The 19,689-nt window shown below is 33.6% G+C and overlaps 1 protein-coding gene across 7 annotated transcripts in view; it reads right to left on the reverse strand.

Moving 5' to 3' along the window:
- The window catches only part of LOC117173390 (AT-rich interactive domain-containing protein 2), a 343,637-nt gene that overhangs the window by 192,678 nt on the left and 131,270 nt on the right, over positions 1-19,689 (reverse strand). For all 7 annotated transcript variants that reach the window (XM_033361920.1, XM_033361921.1, XM_033361923.1 and 4 more), the window contains exon 3: positions 9,506-9,603. In XM_033361920.1, the coding sequence (XP_033217811.1) occupies positions 9,506-9,603 (98 nt within the window). The remainder of the gene's footprint in view (positions 1-9,505; positions 9,604-19,689) is intronic.

The raw sequence follows: 19,689 nt of genomic DNA on the forward strand, positions 1-19,689 counted from the left end.
AATATTTACGTTTCTGTCGCTCCGAAATCAGTCCAAGTACAATTTTATATAATACTATTAAAAAGGAATTATTATTATTATATATAATTATTATTAGGACTAATTATCAGAATAAAATGTATGTTTTAATTAAATGTACTATAAATATAATAACTTATCATATATTAAAATAAATATTAAATTATCTACCTCGGCTTTCATTAAATTTTAATTTAATTTTAATTTTAATTGGCTTTCAGTAATTTGCAACTTTTATATGAATGTGTCATTTTACATCCATTCTCGCTGTTTTACATTTCAAAATTCACCAATATTATGAAAACTGGAATTGTTTGTCCCTACTGGATTTGTTTAAACTATAAAAATCCTATATTTAAAAATATTTTTATGAAAGCTGTGAATTTTGAAAGCTTCTATTAAACAATTGCGCTAACGTCACAGTAGCTCCAATGGTACGTGCCCTGAACCTAATACAAATTTTATATAAATCAAGTATACTATTATACATTTAGAAGGCCAACCATTTATAAGAAAAAAGAGCTATAAATAAAATAATTCCTCATTTTTTGCGAACACAAGTCGTCTTTGAAATCCTTGAAATCTTTAAACCCTTTTGAAATCTTCGTGAATTCGTTGAAATCTCTTGAAGTACTTAAAATCTTTGTGTAATCTTGAAATTTCTGTGAATTCTTTTGGAGACATTCTCAACTTTTGTCAAATATTTTGAATCTCTACAATCTTTAAAATACCTGAAATCTTTAAAATTTTTATGGCGTATTTGTGAATACTTATTTTAACATTTGTTTGTGAAACCTTTTGTGTCAGTTTCAAATAATTGAAACCTTTAAAATTTTCTCAGATTTGTTAAAACCTGATTTGACAGTTTAACGTTTTTGAAATATTTATGAAATATTTTGAAAGCTTTAAAATTTTCGGAAATGTTCGAAATCTTTATGAAAATTTTGAAATCCGGTGTACACGACATTTTAAAATCTTCGAAATCCTTGCAATCTTTATGAAATGTTCAAAATCGTTGGGAAATTTTTGTGAAATCTTTTGAAATATGTGGGAATTTTGTTTATTCGCTGAAATCATCGAATTATTTGAAATCTTAGTGAAATATTTTCAAATCTTCCAAATGTTTTACAATCTTTGAAATCTGGTGTATCATATCCTTTTTAAAATGTTTGAAATACTTTAAATCTTAGGAAATATTTAAAAGCCTTGTAAAATGGTTGTGACCGACATGCCCCCCTCCCCCGTTGTCAGAGGTTGTCGGGAAAAAAATTCCCTTTAAGTTTGAGCCAAATCGGTTAATATTAAGACGTGCCGCAAAAACCCTGAAAATCCCATAAGATTAACTTGGGGAAATTTTAGTTTTCGGAGAAATGGGTTTCAGGTTTCTGGATTTAAACTTAGCTTGCGGCAGATATTAAGAATTTGTTAAGGAGTCTCTAATAAATTATTTCCATTAAATTACTTAAAATTTTGATGCCCCCCCCCCTTGTGGAGCCCCAAAAATGCCCCAAAAAAACTGAAATCGACATTTTTGCCAAAAACTTACACATAAATGTTCTATTTTGCCCTTTTTTGCCATAAATTATTTTTGTCTGTCAAGTGGAATGGTTTTAAGTATTTTTTAACTAATTAACAATTGTTTAAACAATTTATTATTATTTAATTGTAACTTTCTCTTAAAAATAGTTATAAAACTCTAGTTTAAAAAAAAGTAGTTAGCTTTGCTATTATTAAACATCTACGTCTTTTAGATACTAGTAACTTATTTTGTAATAAATTCTTATTTGTTTAAATAAATTTTGTTTGTTTAAACAATTTTTTTCGAAAATAAATGTTTGAAATTTCTGTTTTTCTGCATTATTGTGGTAATTTGTCATTGTAAAGAGCAAAATTTTTTGTCTAAACCATTATCGTATTGTTTCATAAATGTACTAAATATTAATGTAACATTTTATTGGAAATTGTGATTCAAAAATCGGATTTTTGTCTCAATTCAATTAAGTATAACGCTTATTGTTAAATATTTCAACGCTAAGCAAATGCTTTAAATAACTAATATTTGTTCATAAAATGTTTTACAAAGGCCATAAAAAGTTTATTTTTCTTAGTAAGGCTTCATTCTATAAGAATTACATTCAATTTTGTCGTTCTGAAATTATTTTTATAATTTTTCCCTTTAAATCACCCCCGTAGACACACTCGTTTGTCCTCTGAAGGCTCAAAGTAAGTTTTTTTTTAGTTTATGTTGATCCCGCAGAATAGTTCTTAGTATTCTCGAAGGAATTAGAAATCTTCGTATTTTTTGAACGTCACTGCAAATGAAAACACAAAATTTTGCTCTAAAACATGAAAAATGATCATTTTAATGGCAAAAAACAGAAATTTCCAAAATTTATTTTCGAAAAAAATTGTATAAAGAAACAACATTTCTTTAAACAAATAAGAATTTATTACAAAATAAGATACTAGTATCTACATGACGCAGATATTTCATAATAAGCGGAAAAGCTAACTGATTTTTTTTTAAACTAGAGTTTAATACCTATTTTGAAGAAAAAGTTACAATTAAATAATAATTAATTGTTTCAACAAATGCTAAATGCTTGAAACAAAGATCATTATTCCTAAAAAAGTTTAATTGTTCAATCAAACATAAAAAATCTAGCTTTCAATGAGTGATAGCAACAAAAATTATTTAAACAAAAACAAATTGTTTAAACCATTGTTAATTAGTTGAAAAATACTTAAAAACATTCCACTTGACAAACAAAAATAATTTATGACAAAAAAGGAAAAACAGAGCATTTATGTGTAAATATTTGGCAAAAAAGTCAATGTCAGTTTTTTGGGGCATTTTTGGGGCTCCACAAGGGGGGGGGGCATCACAATTTAAAGTATTTTAATGGAAATAATTTATTAGAGACTCCTTAACAAATTCTTAATATCTCCCGCAAGCTAAGTTTAAATCCAGAAACCTGAATCCCATTGTTCCGAAAACCAAAATTTCCCCATATTAATCTTATCGGATTTTCAGGGCCTTTGCGGCACGTCTTAATATTAACCGATTTGGCTCAAACTTGGAGGGTATCTTTTTTTCGGCAACCACACGTGATGGGCCAGGGGGGGGGGTCATGCCCTCTAATAAAAAATTTCAAAATGTATGATTTTGGACCACCCTAATGTTCACTAAATCTTCAGAATATATTGAAACCTTCTAGAATCTTTAGCGATGCTCTGTAATCTAATGCTCAAAACCTGAGCGGTAAAATCCTTGAAATTTTCTACTAATAACTTTTATAATTTGTAAATTGAATATCATAAAAAAACGTATACTTTAGCCAATTATTACCACTATTGCCTTAAAAACAAAACACTGGAAAACACGAGTCCATATATGAATCTTGACCAGTTCAGCGGGAAACACGAAGTTCTCCGATTCACATCGTGAGTGCACGGCTATGAGGTATAATCGGTGGATTCGGCTATCCTCGGGAGATTATCGCAGCTATTCGGATTTTTTGATATAGTGTTTTGCAATTTCCTCAACTGAAGATTACAATTTCTGTTAGTGTCTATCACAGAAAATAAAAATATCTCTTATTACCTTTCACTTTTTCTTTGACTATATTAATATGTAGAATAGTTATATTAACTTTTGTACCTCAATATATTAATTCCTATAATTGCTTTTATATTATTTGAATATGTCATCATCAATTTTTCTTGTTCTGCGTTTGAATACATAAAATATCAATCTTTGCTATTGAATATACCAATTCTTGTTTTAAAGATATTAAGTTTCCATATTCTAATTGTAAACTTTCGTAAATACGCTACTAATAATTTTTATATTTACACGATTTCCCTAAATCGCAATCTACTACATCAATTATGAATATTGAAATATCAAGTATTATTATAAAATTTCTTTTAGTGCAGAAACTTAGGTAAATTATTTTAAATATTTAATTAAAGTTTGTACAAAATGAAGGAGAACGATGAAAACGGAGAAAAGGATTTTGGCGGCCGTCATTTATCTTTATGTTTTAATGCATTTTCATTCCAAATTTTTCCTCCTTTTTAAAACTTCAATTTATGGTTTAATGTGATGCAAATTTGATAAACTTTCTAAATTTGGAAATGAAGTTTAATAAGATACCACGATAATCATTTTTAATTTAAGGGTATGTGACACAGCTAAATACGTATATTACCGACCTCACTTTTTCAGTTCATTGAATGTTTTTTTAAACCTAAGAACTTTTTTAATAAATAAAATATCGGTCTCAAACTTTGAGAAATGCAAGAGCCGAAAGAAAACTACGTTTAAGTACAAACCTTAACAATAAAAGATGTAAAAAAAATTCAACTATCAATTCCATCGGCATCAGCCGACGGTAACGTTGTACACGAAAATACGAACCCTCTAGAGCCTCGTCTAGTGGCCGCCAGGGTTCGTATTTTCGTGTACAACGTCACCGGCTGATTCCGATGGAATTAATAGTTGGAATATTTTTTTTTTACATCTTTTATTATTAAGATTTGTACTTAAACGTAAAAAAAAAAATAATTTTCAGTGAAGTTCCTACCAAAATGCAGTACCTAAACGTACTTTATTGTACTCTAATACATTTTCCAAAGTTTCAGCTCGATATTTTATTTACAAAAAAAGTTCTTAGGTTCAAAAATCATTCAGTGAATTGAAAAAGTGAGGTCGGTAATATAGGCATTTAGCTGTGTCACATGCCCTTAATAACTTCTATTTGTACACGGCTTTGCATGGACACCCTCTCACGATGCAGAATAAATTATTGTGCAACACTAAACATTTTTAAGGAAGTTTGGAAAAAAAGATCTATGGAATGTCGACGTGTACAAATTTTCATAGAAATACATGTGTCGTCTAGTTGCAAAACCGGCCAACTCCAAAAGAAAACATTTGTGAGAAAAGCTGATTTTTTGTCACACCGAGCCAAATTAAGCTGTAAACCAAATCTCTTTGTTTTCAAGTGACATTAAGGTAGGGGGTTTAAAAACACATTTTTAAACGGCAGGGGCATGTGGAGGGGGAGAGTTATTCAAATTTTTATTATGGATTTAGCTGCTTTTGCAACTTATTTTGGAGTTGGTCAGTTTTGCAGCAAAATATATAACTAAATATCGCTGAATTGAATGTAAAAAATATTGAGGTTTTGGAATTGGAAATGAACAAAACTATTTTGTATAGGTAAGTAAATCATATTTTTTTAAAATTAACTCAAAACTTTGGTTAGATTAATCAATGGCTTACACGAAATAAATGGACAGTATTATTTTTGTGAAGCTAGAAAGTTTTAAAACACGTTTGAAAATGATGATGATCTCGACTCGCGAAGTGTCCAAATTTCAAGCCGTCTTGAGCCCGCCTAGCACTTTGAACGTTGACCATCTAAGACATACGACCGGGTTGTGTACTCGAATTACGACAAGCCGGCTAAACTCGTGGGTGATTTTCTGCAGTTTTCCTCTCATCTAACCAAATGTTTAGGCAAACGCGAGTACTTTGAATAAACTCGTATGTAGCCGCATTGTAACTAAACTGTACTAAAATTCATACAGTGATTTTAGGCCCACCTAAAACTTATTGTGGATGCTTTTTAATTAAAATTGTTTAAATAATTATTATTTCTGGTGAATTTTCAAAGCAACATTCAACAGAGTCACCGGATAGACCGGATAGACGCGTAGGACAAAGGGCAAACTCTTAATTTTTTAATTAAAATTGTTGAGTAATTATTGGTACTTTTGCAAAGCTAGATAGAAAAGAGTTAGTTGACTCTATGAACAAATCCACTCGTAGAAAAAAGCCAAACTCTAAATTTTTAAATTAAAATTGTTTAAATAATTAATAGTTCTAGTGAATTTACAACGCAACATAATAAATTAAACGTATTCTTTAAAAAATAGCAATTTATGAAAATTGTTTCAATAATTACAATGTTTGAAGATTAAATAAATGTGTAAAAAAAACGTAAATGAGCTCCATTCGAATTCGGCACGATCGCTGTAACTTAATCGCTAGGAATGTTTACATCCAATAATGTAAACAGATACCTCGAACGTGCCTTGACGCCTTATATAATACTTCCGTTACGCTTTTTCTATCACTCTATTGACTGTGTGCTCGTATACAACTAGCGCCGGAGCGGCGTTCATTGGAAATACTTTAATGCGTGACCGAACTTGTCAGTGTGCAATTAGTAGTGAAAGTGCAAAGTAATAAAGTATTATTCGAGGAATTTTATCAATATTTGACCAAAAATCGAAATAACGGAAAAGAATGTAAGTAACATTCGTTTAAAAAATTAGTTAAATCATTGTGGAATAGAGTGATAAAAGTGCAAGAATTAAAATCTAATGGGATGTCTAAAATATACAGCCGTGTCATCAGACAAACTTCAATAAAATTACCAGCGTATGAGGTGGAACTCAATGTACGTATAACTACGTGAAGTAGGGTAATCATTAATTTATTTGGCATTTTCGACTCGCCATTTTCATTATTACACTCAGTGTGGCTCAGTGTAGCTTTTGCACATACTAATCTATCATTAATATTTATCAGGTTGATGGAAAACGAAGAGTTGTCGACGCTCAGTGCACTTGTTGCGCCGGTGCCGCTAAAAACTGCGAACAGATCGCAGCGACAATTATTCATTACATCAAGAGCAATCGAAGTGCGACAAAAACGAGTTTGGAGCAAGAATGGGGGGCACCTTCAGCTTCTCATTTCGCGAAGGAAATTTATTCCAAGGGGTCGAGATTATCTGATCTATTTCCAAAAAAACGATCACCTCCAATTGTTTCTCCTGCTCTTTTAGAAATTGGCGATTTTTCTGGCATTGCGTGCCCTTTGTGTGACATTTTGATTAAAGAAAATCGCACTGCTGACGAGCGGGATTGTCGATTGGTTTTGGAAAGTTTGATAGATATGTGCATGCAGTCACTTGAAAATGAGAACTCCGAAGCTTGCATCCTGCAATTGATTCATATGCCTAGCTTCGAAATTATTCATAGTAACAACTCTGACTTCATGAGCGTGCAAGGCAAAGAATCTTATAATAAGTTTATTGTCATGGCTGAAGATCAGGTGATTAACCTTTGTTTGAAAACTACGGAGCAAAGTAAGTGTGACGAATGAATCAATGCTCGAGAACACAGAGATCCACTTGTTCGTTTTGGGGGCAATTTTAGCTTTAATTGATGTTTTTTTGACAACTTGTGACACTCGACCTATGATAAACCACGTGGAAAATGAACTTGGTCGCATGAATGTATTACAAGTTTCGCCACTGCGAACGCTGCTTGCACTCACCTTCCTAGGCAAGCCCATCCGCACATAGTCAATGGGAAGCAGCAACCAACTTTCGACTATAGATACTATAGGAAACTGAAATTGGAAATGAAATGTATTGTAAATTCGAATACAAAAGTTCAGATCCCCGGGCGTGAAAGACGGCGAGACGTAACTTACCGAGCCCTGGTAGAGTGCCCGTCGGGTAGTCCAATGAACCCGCAAAGTGTACGGGAAAGGGGGTTAGTTCAAAAGATGAAAGGGAGAGGAATAGAGAAACAGGGTAAGAGAGACAGAGGAAGAGAAAAGAAATGTTGGGTAGGTGGCAGACGGCAGTGGTGTGGTGAGGGCTTGTAGTGGATCAATTCATTCATGCACCAAGCAAGTAGGACCTACTATCGGCGATAAAATAATAGGTATCTGCCTTTGAATCTTACAACTCAGACAAAAAAAAATGCTAGCGCAATAAAAACATTGTCATATAAAAGCTAAAAGTGTTCTACGTAAATGAGCTTGAAGGCGTTTGTTTATGTAAAAAATTTGATGCTTTGCAAACTGAAAAATGTATAAAAAAGTAAGGATTTTCGAGTACATTGTAGAACAGTCAAATTTATAGTATTATTTCTTAGACAAGGGGCAATGGAAAAAATTTGAAAAAATTCATGTGTATGAGGAAAACTGTTGTGAACCAATTGCAGTTGAGAAATAATAAAAATTGTGGCTTAAAAGTACAAAAATGTACAACTATATTATCTGCAGTTACTTGCTGACACTTGTTTTCCAACAAAAAAAATGTCTAAAAATATCACCATTTTCACCAAAAATACGACTATCACATCCTTCCGGGTTATTGAAATAATTACAGAGCCTATCCGTTACAGTTTGCAGTCTGAATCGGTTTTATACCTTTAATAGAACTGAAGATAATATAGTTGTACATTTTTGTACTTTTAAGCAACAATTTTTATTATTTCTCAAATTTCTCAACTGCAATTGGTTCACAACAATTTTCCTCATAATCATAAATTTTTTCAAATTTTTCCCGTCGTCCCTTGTATAAGAAATAATGCTCTAAACTTGACTGTTCTTAAATGTACCCGAAAATCTTTACTTTTTTTTACATTTTTCAGTCTGCAAAGCACAAAACATTTTTTACATAAGGGTCTTTAAGCTCATTTACCTAGAACACTTTTAGCTTTCACATGACTATTTTTTTGATGCACTAGAATTTTTTTGGCTGAGCTGTTAAGCTTCAAAAGCAGATACCTATCATTTTCTCGCCAATAGTAGGTAACTACGAAGTCTGGCAGTGCACGAGTTCAGCCCGAGTTCCTGGTTGGTGTTAGAGTAGATTTTGACAACTGGCATAGCGGCGAATAGCAGGTCCAGCGACCCACGTTCCTCGCCGCGACGCCGGCATGAATGACCAGCAGACGAGCGTAGTGCATGCACGAACTACGTGCCATGGAAAATAGTGGGGAGGGTAAATCGTATCTGCTCCTCTTCCTCTTACTTTCTACTTCTTCCCGACCTTCAGTATTCAAGGTCGCCCTTCAAAGGCAGGCAACGCCTCCAGAACAGATGGACTCCCACTTCCTGTATCACAATCAACCTCACCGGAACTTCTTTACTTCATTATCAACTGCTCCAGACAAGGGATAGTCCACCTTCGTCAAAGATTCAAGTGGTTTTAAATCCTGTTGGTGGGAACAATGAAGATCCTATACGTTCAGGTGGACTCAAAACAATCAAAACCTGGATAGAAGTACTTACATTAGAAAAATATCCATTGGCACTGTCTCAGGGAACAATCCTTAATTCAAACTTCTACCAAAACACTTACACTTCTACCCAACACTTTTAACGCTTTTTATGAACTATTGAAGCAGTGTCAGCAAAGGATGCATTCTCTGAAAAGTTTAATAGTTAATGATCTTGACTTCTAAAATCGTGGGGTTTCGTGCGCAGACTCGTGTTCACTAATATATAGTAGGATCCTAAGTAAGGGAAGACGGAAGAAACTGATCGGATCCTGTGCTTGCTTCTTATTATTATTCTTTTTTGCAAAATTATTAGGACATTAAATTTGATTAATTTTGAATAAAAATTTAATCATATAACATACACATAGTTTTCCAAAATCTGTTTGCTTACCGAAGATAGATTTGTTTGAGACCAACCCCGCTGTTGACGCAGCCATTTGGTAAATGAAACTGCTCACATAGGGATGACCACTCATTTTTCGAATTCACCTGTAATCATATAAAGGTATAGTATTAATTATTAGATCAAAGTGCCTAAGATTAGGAAGGCTCAAAGATTTATAAAAAACTGGGGTTTTTGCTTGTTCTCAATAATTATTTTACAAGAGTTCTCACATAAAAACTTCACGTTTAGTCCAGACATTTGGCACTTTTATCCGGTAATTTCTGGGGCAGTCCTTTTTTCTCTTAAGTACTTCATTTTGGGGTGCATCATAAGAGGTCAGATTCTGTGAACAGGACTTCGTCCCGGAACACGGGAATTTTTATGGAAATGGTGCAAAATATCACATTCAGTTGGATTGGTACTTTCCTGTGCATTTAAGAGGTAAAAGTGTTCTTACAAAGAAGAGTACTAAAATGACGTTTTTTCTCTAGAATTTTTGGCATGTTTGACGCCTACCAGTCAACTTTGGAGCCACTCGGGAGCCGCGGTCAAAATTTTTGTTAGTTCTTTGCACCTAAAAAATCACCGCTAATGAGAGTCAAGAGTATTATAATGACGTTTCTTCACCTGAATTTTTCGACATCTTTGACAGCCTGCCAGTCAACTTTGGCACCACCGTTCTTAGCATTTAAACAATCATTCCCAATGAATTACAATAGTGCTAAATTGACCTTTTTCACTCGAATTTTTGACATGTTTGACAGCCTGCCAGTCAACTTTTGCACCACTGAGGAGCTGCCAGTCAAACTACTTGTTAGTTTTTAGCATTCAAACAATCATTCCACATTTTAGAGACTATCTTAACCATTTGGTGATACTTGAAAAATTGTTATTTTTTTAAAATAATTTTTAAAAATAATTTAAAACATTCGCGCACATTTTTTAAATATTAGTTCTACACTGATTTGTTTGTACTGATTCGTTCATTTAATAATACATTAATAATTACAACTTAATTTTATTTTTTAATTAATTACTGATTTGTTCATTTAATAATAAATTAATAATTGCAACTTAATTTTATTTTTTAATTAATTTTTGGAAAATTTGTAGTTGTTAAGTTTATTCAGCAGGAAACTCGAAGGTTCTTGAAGGCGGATTCCTGCTTTCGGTAGATAGGCTTAGGCCTATTATCTACCGAAAGCAGGATTCTCGGCGAATTTCTGCATTAATATTTAGCCTATCTACAGTTTTGCATATAAATAATTGGAATTCGCCATTTTGTTTTTGTTTTAATGAATAGAGCATGTCCGATTTACCCAAGAACAGTACTTTTCATTTCAAAAAATCTCATACGTTAAAAGGTACAGATGCAAACGCGTTTTATTGAATATCTCGGATCGTCTAAAATGAAGATGAGTGTTTCTTCGTCAGGACGGCAGAATTATGGGAGAGAATTGTAACATACGTAACCTCAAAATAAACACGCACATCAAATTTAGCAAAATTAAATTTTTCTAAATGATTCCACAAAGGAAGAGTCTGCGACGTCTGTTAGCATGTTCGTTATCATTCCTCAGATTTTTAAGACAAACTCTTTATAATTGTAGGAAAAAAGCTGAGGGAATCTAACACTGGTAAAATTGATACTATTTCTAAAGTAGCACACACATTAATCAAATTAGGCAAAATTAAATTTTCTTAATTAAGCCACAAACAACGAGTCTGGGAACGTCAATTAGCATGCTCGCTATCATTTCCCAAATTTTTAAGACAAAATCTTTACTTTTGTAGGAGAAAAGCCGAGGAAACCTTTCACTGGTAAAATCGATAATTTTCTAAGTATCACATGCCCTTAATACCTTGAACTCACTTGCGCTAAACTCTGGAATTTTATCTCCGTGTAGAGTACTTCCTGAGTAAACAGAATTCTTCAGTGATGGAATCTATTGGTCGCCGATCGCACGTGCTCTCCCCACCCTAGGCATGTACTACGGAAAAGTACAACCGGCTAAATTAAATTAGGTGGAGGGAGGAAGGGACTTTGAGGCGAAATCGTCGGCTGAGCTGAGAATACTAGGTCAGTGCTCTCTGAATCTACGCCCGCAAGGTTGCTATTTTTGTTGCGCAGAGACGACACGGTACGGTGGCGCCCCGCAGTGGACGACCTCGTTCCGCGCAGTATATGCAATTTCCATTTCCCAGCTACAAACCATAATGCCTTACGATTACAGCGTACTCATCGACGCTCGATATTTTTCAATGGAAACCGCTCCAACGATTAAGACAGAACAGTGCAATGATTAATAATAATAGTCCGTAATCACTTTGCGACAGGTACGGCAAAAAATAAACGGATTTTATGATTCTTTTGTGTACTACAAAATAAAATTAAGAAGAAAAATTGTGTAAAGGTTAGCATCAGATCATTAGATTTTATTCAGCCTTAAAAAGGGTGCAAAATAAACTTTTAGGCATTTGTTAGATGATAGTAGCATTATATAATCATTTAGCATGATTCACATATATTTAAAATAGTTCACTCAAAAATTATTTGGTTGGATCAAACAAATAAATACATTTTAAAACTTTTGATAGGCACCACTTGCAGTATCAGAAAACCGAACTTTCACCAAATCTGACAGAAAGGCTTTTTCCATACATTTGTATGAGTTTTTTCATCAATTATGAATTTCTAGGTTAGATTGCCTGCACCGGTGAGCTAAACTGCATTCTGCGAACTAAAGGTTTTACTAACATTCAAAATGTTCTGGATGTTTTTACAGGCCCCAATTCTGCACTAAATTTGACACTCGGAGTGTCCCAGGGTTCCTAGAACTAATTTTTTGATAACGAAGGTAGATTTTTTGTTGACCAACCCCACTGTGGACGCAGTCATTTGGCAAAAACTGGGGATTTTCCTGTTATCAAGAATTAATATACAAGAGTTCTAGAGGCCCACGCAATTATTTCCCGCCCGTAAAATTTTACAGTCTGACCTTTCTACCGAAAGCTGGCGGCTGTTTCGTTTTCACGTATGCATTTCACATGACATAGATGTAGAATGGGTTTCACCGGTAAGCTAAACTGCACCCTGCGAACTAAAGGTTGTACTGACATTCAAGATGTTCTGGATGGTTTTACAGGCCCCAGTTTTGCAGTTAATTTGACACTCGGAGTGTCCCAGTGTTCCTAGAACTAATTTTTTGATAAATTGATAATACGAAACACGATTTTTTCGGCGCGCAAACTGCCCACCAGCGTAGACGGACGTATTCTTTTTCTGTATGTTTAGTGCAGGGGTCTCCAAAGGTAGATCCTGTATGTACTAGCGATTCCAGACCAATGGGTCGGATCTATTCAGTTTTGACTGGTTTGGCTTTATAATTTAAAAAATTACATTTTTGAGGTAAAAATTACGAAAAATTAATATTTTAGCGTAGAAAAAATGTGTGGCATCAATTTTAATCTGTTTAAATCTAATGAAAAATTTTAATTGCCCAATTTAAGCATTTTTGACTTTGAATAATTTAATATACTTTAAAGTAGTATCAAATAAAAAATTATTTTTTATTTAAAAGCGCTAATGAAATTTTAATTCCTTTGGATTTAAAGTAATCAATTTTTAAAGTTTTTAATTTTCTCTATTGTCGAACCCTTATTGAAAAAACTCTTAAATTTTGAACGCCTTAAATTTCTTTTTGACCACTTATTTTTTATTATTATTAGTATTTTTTAAAATTATTTAGTATTATTAATAATGAAAATGGGTGAATAAATCAAATAAAACGCAGTGAATTTAAACTCTTTCAAATTTGAATTCTTTATTCATATCGCACGAGGAAGAAACGTCTGTATTCGATAAAGAGTTTCTCATGACTAAACTATTAGGATTGAAAGAAAGAATCATAAAGACCAAATGCATGTCGTCACTAAAGGATAGTATTTCACTCTAGGAAATCATTGCTTATGTTTACAATAACTATCTGGTACGCATGCACCGTGTCGATAAGTTTTGATGGTAACCAGAAGAGTGTTTTTAAAGTTAACTTACTACGTAATAGAGACTGTACAATCCAACACGCCTCCTCAACAATCAATCGACAACATTTCCGTAGAATGTGCTATTAACTCAAAACTTATCATTTGCACATTATGTACATTATTTTTACATTTCATTCTTAATACTATATATTTAACAAAAGACAGACCTTCCTCGCGTTTTCTGCGGCTAGTACAAAATGGTCCAAAATTCGTTGCATGGGATTGGGGAAATCCAGAAAAACCCAACCAGACCATTACAATTTAAACATGACAAATATTTATTATATAGCAGTTCAGTTATCCCAGGCCCATTCCTGTTCTAAACTCCAGAAATTTTACTGCTGGCAGTGGCCACATTACATTTTTCTCTACTTGTACTCTCGAGACATGATCAACATGCTTTGACGGTTTGTGATTGCTAGGATTATTCGCGATATTTATGCAACCTGTATTGTCTTCGTAAATTATAATCGGATCGTGCAGCGTCCATACAACTTAAACATATAACCCGCTGTGCCTTTTCGATCTGTTCCTTCACCACCACCCCAATCGAAATCAACATAAACACTCAAGAATTCTTCAAAACATTCTTGACATAAATCAATTTAATATCAGCTGTACCTTTAAGATATCTTAGAACCCTTTTTAGATTTTGCCAAAGTTCTTTGTTATTTTTATTTGCATATCGACTAAAGATATTTACTACCGCACATAGATAAGGCCTGGTACAAATCATTATATACATCAAACACCTAATCAAATTTCGACAGGTTGCTTCGTATTTTTCATCAGAACCCAAAGCTACATAATCCAATTTACTTGGGAGAGGTGTATTTATAGATTTGCAATTGTACATATTAAATTTTTTTTAAACTGTTTTAATATAAGCACTTTGGTCCAAACGTTAATTTTCTATTGTTTCTTTCAACTTTAATTCCCAAAAATAATTTAATATCACCCAAATCTGTCACTCTAAATTTTTTCATCAAATATTTTTTAAAACTTTTCATTGTTGCATCATTAGCAGTCACAACAACGAGATCGTCTACATATAATACCACATATATATTTTCCGATATTTTTCCCTTATCAAGAATATAAATGCGACGATCAACTGATGAATTTCGGAAGCCTTTTTCTATAAGAACTTTTTCAAACATTTGAAACCAAAATCTCGCAGCTTCTTTCAGACCGTACAAAGCTTTATTTAATTTGCAAATCTGATTACCATTACTTTTGATATTTTCTGGAACTCTCATATAAATTTCTTCTTTCAATACGCCATTTAAAAATGCGGTTTTCACATCCATGTGATGAATTAACAAATCATTTTGGTTCGCAAATGCAACTATAAATCCAAAACTCAAAATTCTCGCAACTGATGCAAATGTCTCATCGTAATCTTCTGAATACTTCTGACAAAAACCGCGAGCTACTAAACGAGCTTTATATTTTTCAGGATTTCCAAATTCATCGTTTTTGACAGTAAAATCCCATTTACAGTCTACAATGTTTCTCTCTCTTGGCCTCGTTACTAATGTCCAAGTTTTATTTATCATAAGTGAATTTATTTCATCTTGAATGGCTTTCTCCCATTTAACTCTATCGTCCCTTGTTTTTATTTCCTCGAACGATGTGGGTAATTTATAAAGCACTGACTGAGCGCAAAAGAGATAATGATTGTATACAGCATGTTCGTCGTAAGAAATATGAGGGCGTAGTTTAATCCTGTCACTCCTTCTACTCCCTACTTCATTTTCCGGTAATACTTGATTTTCTATGTCTGTTTCAATAACAAATTTACTAATATCGCGATATTGAATTACTTTTTCATCCATCGGCTCCAGTGTGTCTGATTTATCATTTTTATTAGATTTACCTGTCTTAAACACATCTGATTTTTCAACATCAGATTTACTAGGTTTGAACCCATTTGATTTCTCCACATCAGATTTACTACTTTGCATATGTACTGATTTTGACAATACGTCAGATGCATCAGTTTCACGACAGACCTTTTGATTTACCTCTTTCTTCACTGGGCGAGATTTTAAGTAATTTACCTCATCTACAATTACATCCCTCACTAACAAAAATGTATTATTTTCTACATCCCAAACTTTATACCCATTCGGTTCAAAACCAACTAATATTCCTTTCCAGGATTTTTCTTCGAATTTTCTTTTCCTGGTTTTATTATGAATGTAAACTGTTGAACCGAAAACCTTTAAATATTTTAATTTTGGCTTTTTACTATGCCACAATTCAAAAGGCGTTTTATTTACATTTGTAGCTTTTGTGGGAGTTAGGTTAATTAAATAGGTAGCAGTCAGAACCGCTTCTCCCCAGAACTCTTTTTCTAGACCTGCAGCGTTTATCATTGCGCGTGTTCTTTCCGTTATAGTTCGGTTCATTCTTTCCGCCACACCATTTATTTGAGGAGTTCGCGGAACAGTCAAATGATCAGTAATTCCCTTTTCTACGCAATACTTTTTCATTTCATTGGATAAATATTCTCTACCGTTATCGCAATACAAATTTACAATTTTTAAATTAAAATGAGCCTCACTCTTTGTCACAAAATCTTTAAAAACTGTAAAAACTTCGGACTTATTAGAAATTAAATATGTTACAACGTAGTGAGTGGATTCATCGATAAATGATACGTAATAGTTTTTGCCGTTAATTGTAGTAGAAGTGACAGGATCACCCACGTCAGTAGGAACTATAAACAAGGGTCTTTTTACGTGACTCTTATCTTTTACTTTCTCAAATGGTAACCAAGCTTGTTTACCATTAATACATGCTTCACATAATTCATCAGTTGGAGTCACTTTTTCGAAATGACCTAAATCTACGACCATTTGTTTATTTTTCAATTCTAAGAATTTTGCCTTGCCTATGTGACCTAAACGCTAGTGCCACAAATTATAATTATTGCCTATGCATTATACATTTGAGAATTATTATTGAAATTTTTCCTTTTCGTAACTTTAAAATTAACAGCTACTAAATTATTTGAGGGCTTACCATATATTACCATAACACCTTGTTTGCTTATGCATACTCCACCTTTCTCATCAAAGATGATACTCATCCCTTTTTATTGCATTTTCCTGACTGATAGCAAATTGTATGGAACCTCCGGCCAGTAGAAAACGTCTTCAAGAGTACATTCAAATCCCAATTGCTCGACACGTGGATTTTTCCGTTCTTTTCTGCTGTAATAAACTGTTCATTTTTAGCTATGTAGATTTTCTTCGGTGGATGTAACTCAATCGAACTTGAGAACACGTCATTATTTATGAGGTGATATGATGCTCCAGAGTCCAATAAAAACATCAACTTGTCACTTCCGGTAGCTTGATACTTTCCAGTCACCCTTCATTTTCAATCTGCACAACCGGTTATGATCCAGACACTTCAGTAGCCGCACTTTTTCTTTCGTAAATGGCATCTAAACCGTTCAAAATAGATTTCGCAGTACATCCAGGTGTAACATATTTGAGATATGTGTCTGACAGATACTCAACTATAACACATTTGGCAACTTTTTCAATTTTCTTCCACCTTTGATTCTCTGCTTCAGGACATTCCCCGTCTATCACTTCAAGAACATCAAGTTCATCCAACAAATTCCGAATCCTATGTTTCCAAGCAATATATTTACTGCCATTGAATGGCTGTATATTTCTCTTGTACTGTGATCTATTTATTTTCACTTGCACTAAGAACTTAACACTCAAACAAATAAAAATGTTCACAGTTTAAATAAACCGAATAATTTTTTTTTAATACACAGTTATGCACAATGTGATCTGGGCCCATAACCTAATGGAAATGGGTGAATAAATCAAATAAAACGCAGTGAATTTAAATTCTTTTCAATTTGAATTCTCTATTCATATCGCACGAGGAAGAAACGTCTGTATTCGATAAAGAGTTTCTCATGACTAAACTATTAGGATTGAAAGAAAGAATCATAAAGACCAAATGAATGTCGTCACTAAAGGATATTATTTCACTCTAGGAAATCATTGCTTATGTTTATAATAACTATCTGGCACGCACGCACCGTGTCGATTGAGTTTTGATGGTAACCAGAAGAGTGTTTTAAAGTTAACTTACTACGTAATAGAAAATGTACAATCCAACAATCATGTCGAAAACATTTATTTGTGAACAATTATCGGCAACTGCTTAGTTTCTAGCACTTTAAATAAAATACTTTGTATATTAAGCTCTGTCAAGTTATATAGAAAAAAGGGTTCTCCGAGCCCTTCCAACTAGGATTTTTTTCCAATAGGTCATACATTTCCTCTCAATTTCCCTTAGAAAAAAAATTGGTAGATCTTGAACAAGGCTGAGAGATCCTGGGTCACGAACAATCTGTTTTGTTGAATCAACACAATCTTTTCTCTGAGTATTCCATTTTGATATAATAAATCATTAGTATATAGTTTCAAAACATGATAGAGACATTGGCATGGTCCTAAGCGGCGATATATACCGTACCACAATTTCTTCTCCAGAGAACTTAAAATTCAAAGTATAATTGAAAAATAAAAAAATGACAGATAGGAATCATTTCTTGTAAGGTGGGATCTGAAAAAGGAAGAAAAGGAAAGAAACTTGTTTCGGCAATATGAGAGATTCTTGGCTATCTTCTTGGAGTTTTTTCCCCGTATACGGCACATAAGTTATTCAAAACACGTGTACATTCCAGGCACATATACACAGTGCACGGTTTTCACTACTCGGAAGATAATGCGTGCAAAGTAAAGAATTTACATTCTCACGTCAGCTGCCTAAAAACATCTACTCAAATAATCTCTTCAAATATAATATGTATTATTACTACTTTGCATTTTCTAACAGGCGTTAGAATTTTGCATCTATGATGATCGCATACGCATGGTTTCATTGGATTTAAACAAGTCCCGCGCAGCCCTGCAGACTAATTTCACGTGATCTAGTCTAAGCTGTCGTCGACTGCTCGACATTGATGTGTACATTGCGCATGCGCCAAAATCGTTGGAAGCGTGATCACGTGCTAGGCTGGCCGAATAGAGTGATGAAACTATGCAGCCGCTACGTGGTCATTGGGGTAGTGCATGTTGCCATTCTTCACGGCTACGCTGCCTCTTTCTCGATTCTTGTAATAGCAACAAAAAAAGAATCTCGTACTTTAATGAAGAATTCTGGAAAACTAATGTTACCCCGTACAATGTATATTGTATAACAAGGTGGATTTTTCAATAAAACGCAATTTTGCATCATATTCGGAAGGTTCAATCATCTACTAACGAAATCTGCAAATAATAGGATTGATAATTATTTCATCTCCACAAGTGCAAATTGCAGGTGCTGAATACACGGCCCAGTGTTGGTCCCTTCTTGGCAGCCAAAGTTCGGCTAACGATATAGGGCCAATATAGGTACTTTAATCGGCCCATTGTTGAGACAGTACTGGCAACCTATATTAGCTATTTAAATTTGCCGATCCTCCACCAATGCTTGGCCCAGTATCGGCACTTGATTGCGCTAGTCTCACTTTTAGTACGGAGAACCATTTACACGAGGATCAGCCAAAGTCTACCCAGTGACGGCACATTACTGGGCCAAGTGTCACTTTTACCACAGCAAACCATGTTTTATTTAAATCGACCCAATGTTGAGCCAGTGCTGGCAGCCTATATTGACTTTTTATATTTGCCGATCCTCCGGCGATGCTTGGCCCAGTATCAGCACTTTATTCCGCCAAGTCTCACTTTTAGCACCTAATAAACAAATCTCACACGAAACATAAAAAAAAAATTTATTGAAAAATTGTCAAAATTCACGATGAAAATTCTAAGTTGTCACTAAAAATTTTTAATGTTTATGAAAAATTACATTTCCTGTCATTGCAAAAAGTTGGAACGTAGTCTACAACGGAAAAAAACGAAATGTTACGCGAAGAAAAGTTGTAATCGATTTAAATTATATATTCAAAAATTATTGTATTAATATTCCTGCTAACAGTTCGTGTATTTTACATTTAAATAACGTCGCATGATAATAAATAATCAGAAAAATAGAGCTCAAAATTTGATACTTTAACTTTTCTGATCTCTAGCTCTAGTTAGCACTCGCAACTGCTAAGC

The sequence above is a fragment of the Belonocnema kinseyi genome, chromosome 5 (assembly GCF_010883055.1).
Source record: "Belonocnema kinseyi isolate 2016_QV_RU_SX_M_011 chromosome 5, B_treatae_v1, whole genome shotgun sequence".
NCBI lineage: Eukaryota > Metazoa > Arthropoda > Insecta > Hymenoptera > Cynipidae > Belonocnema > Belonocnema kinseyi.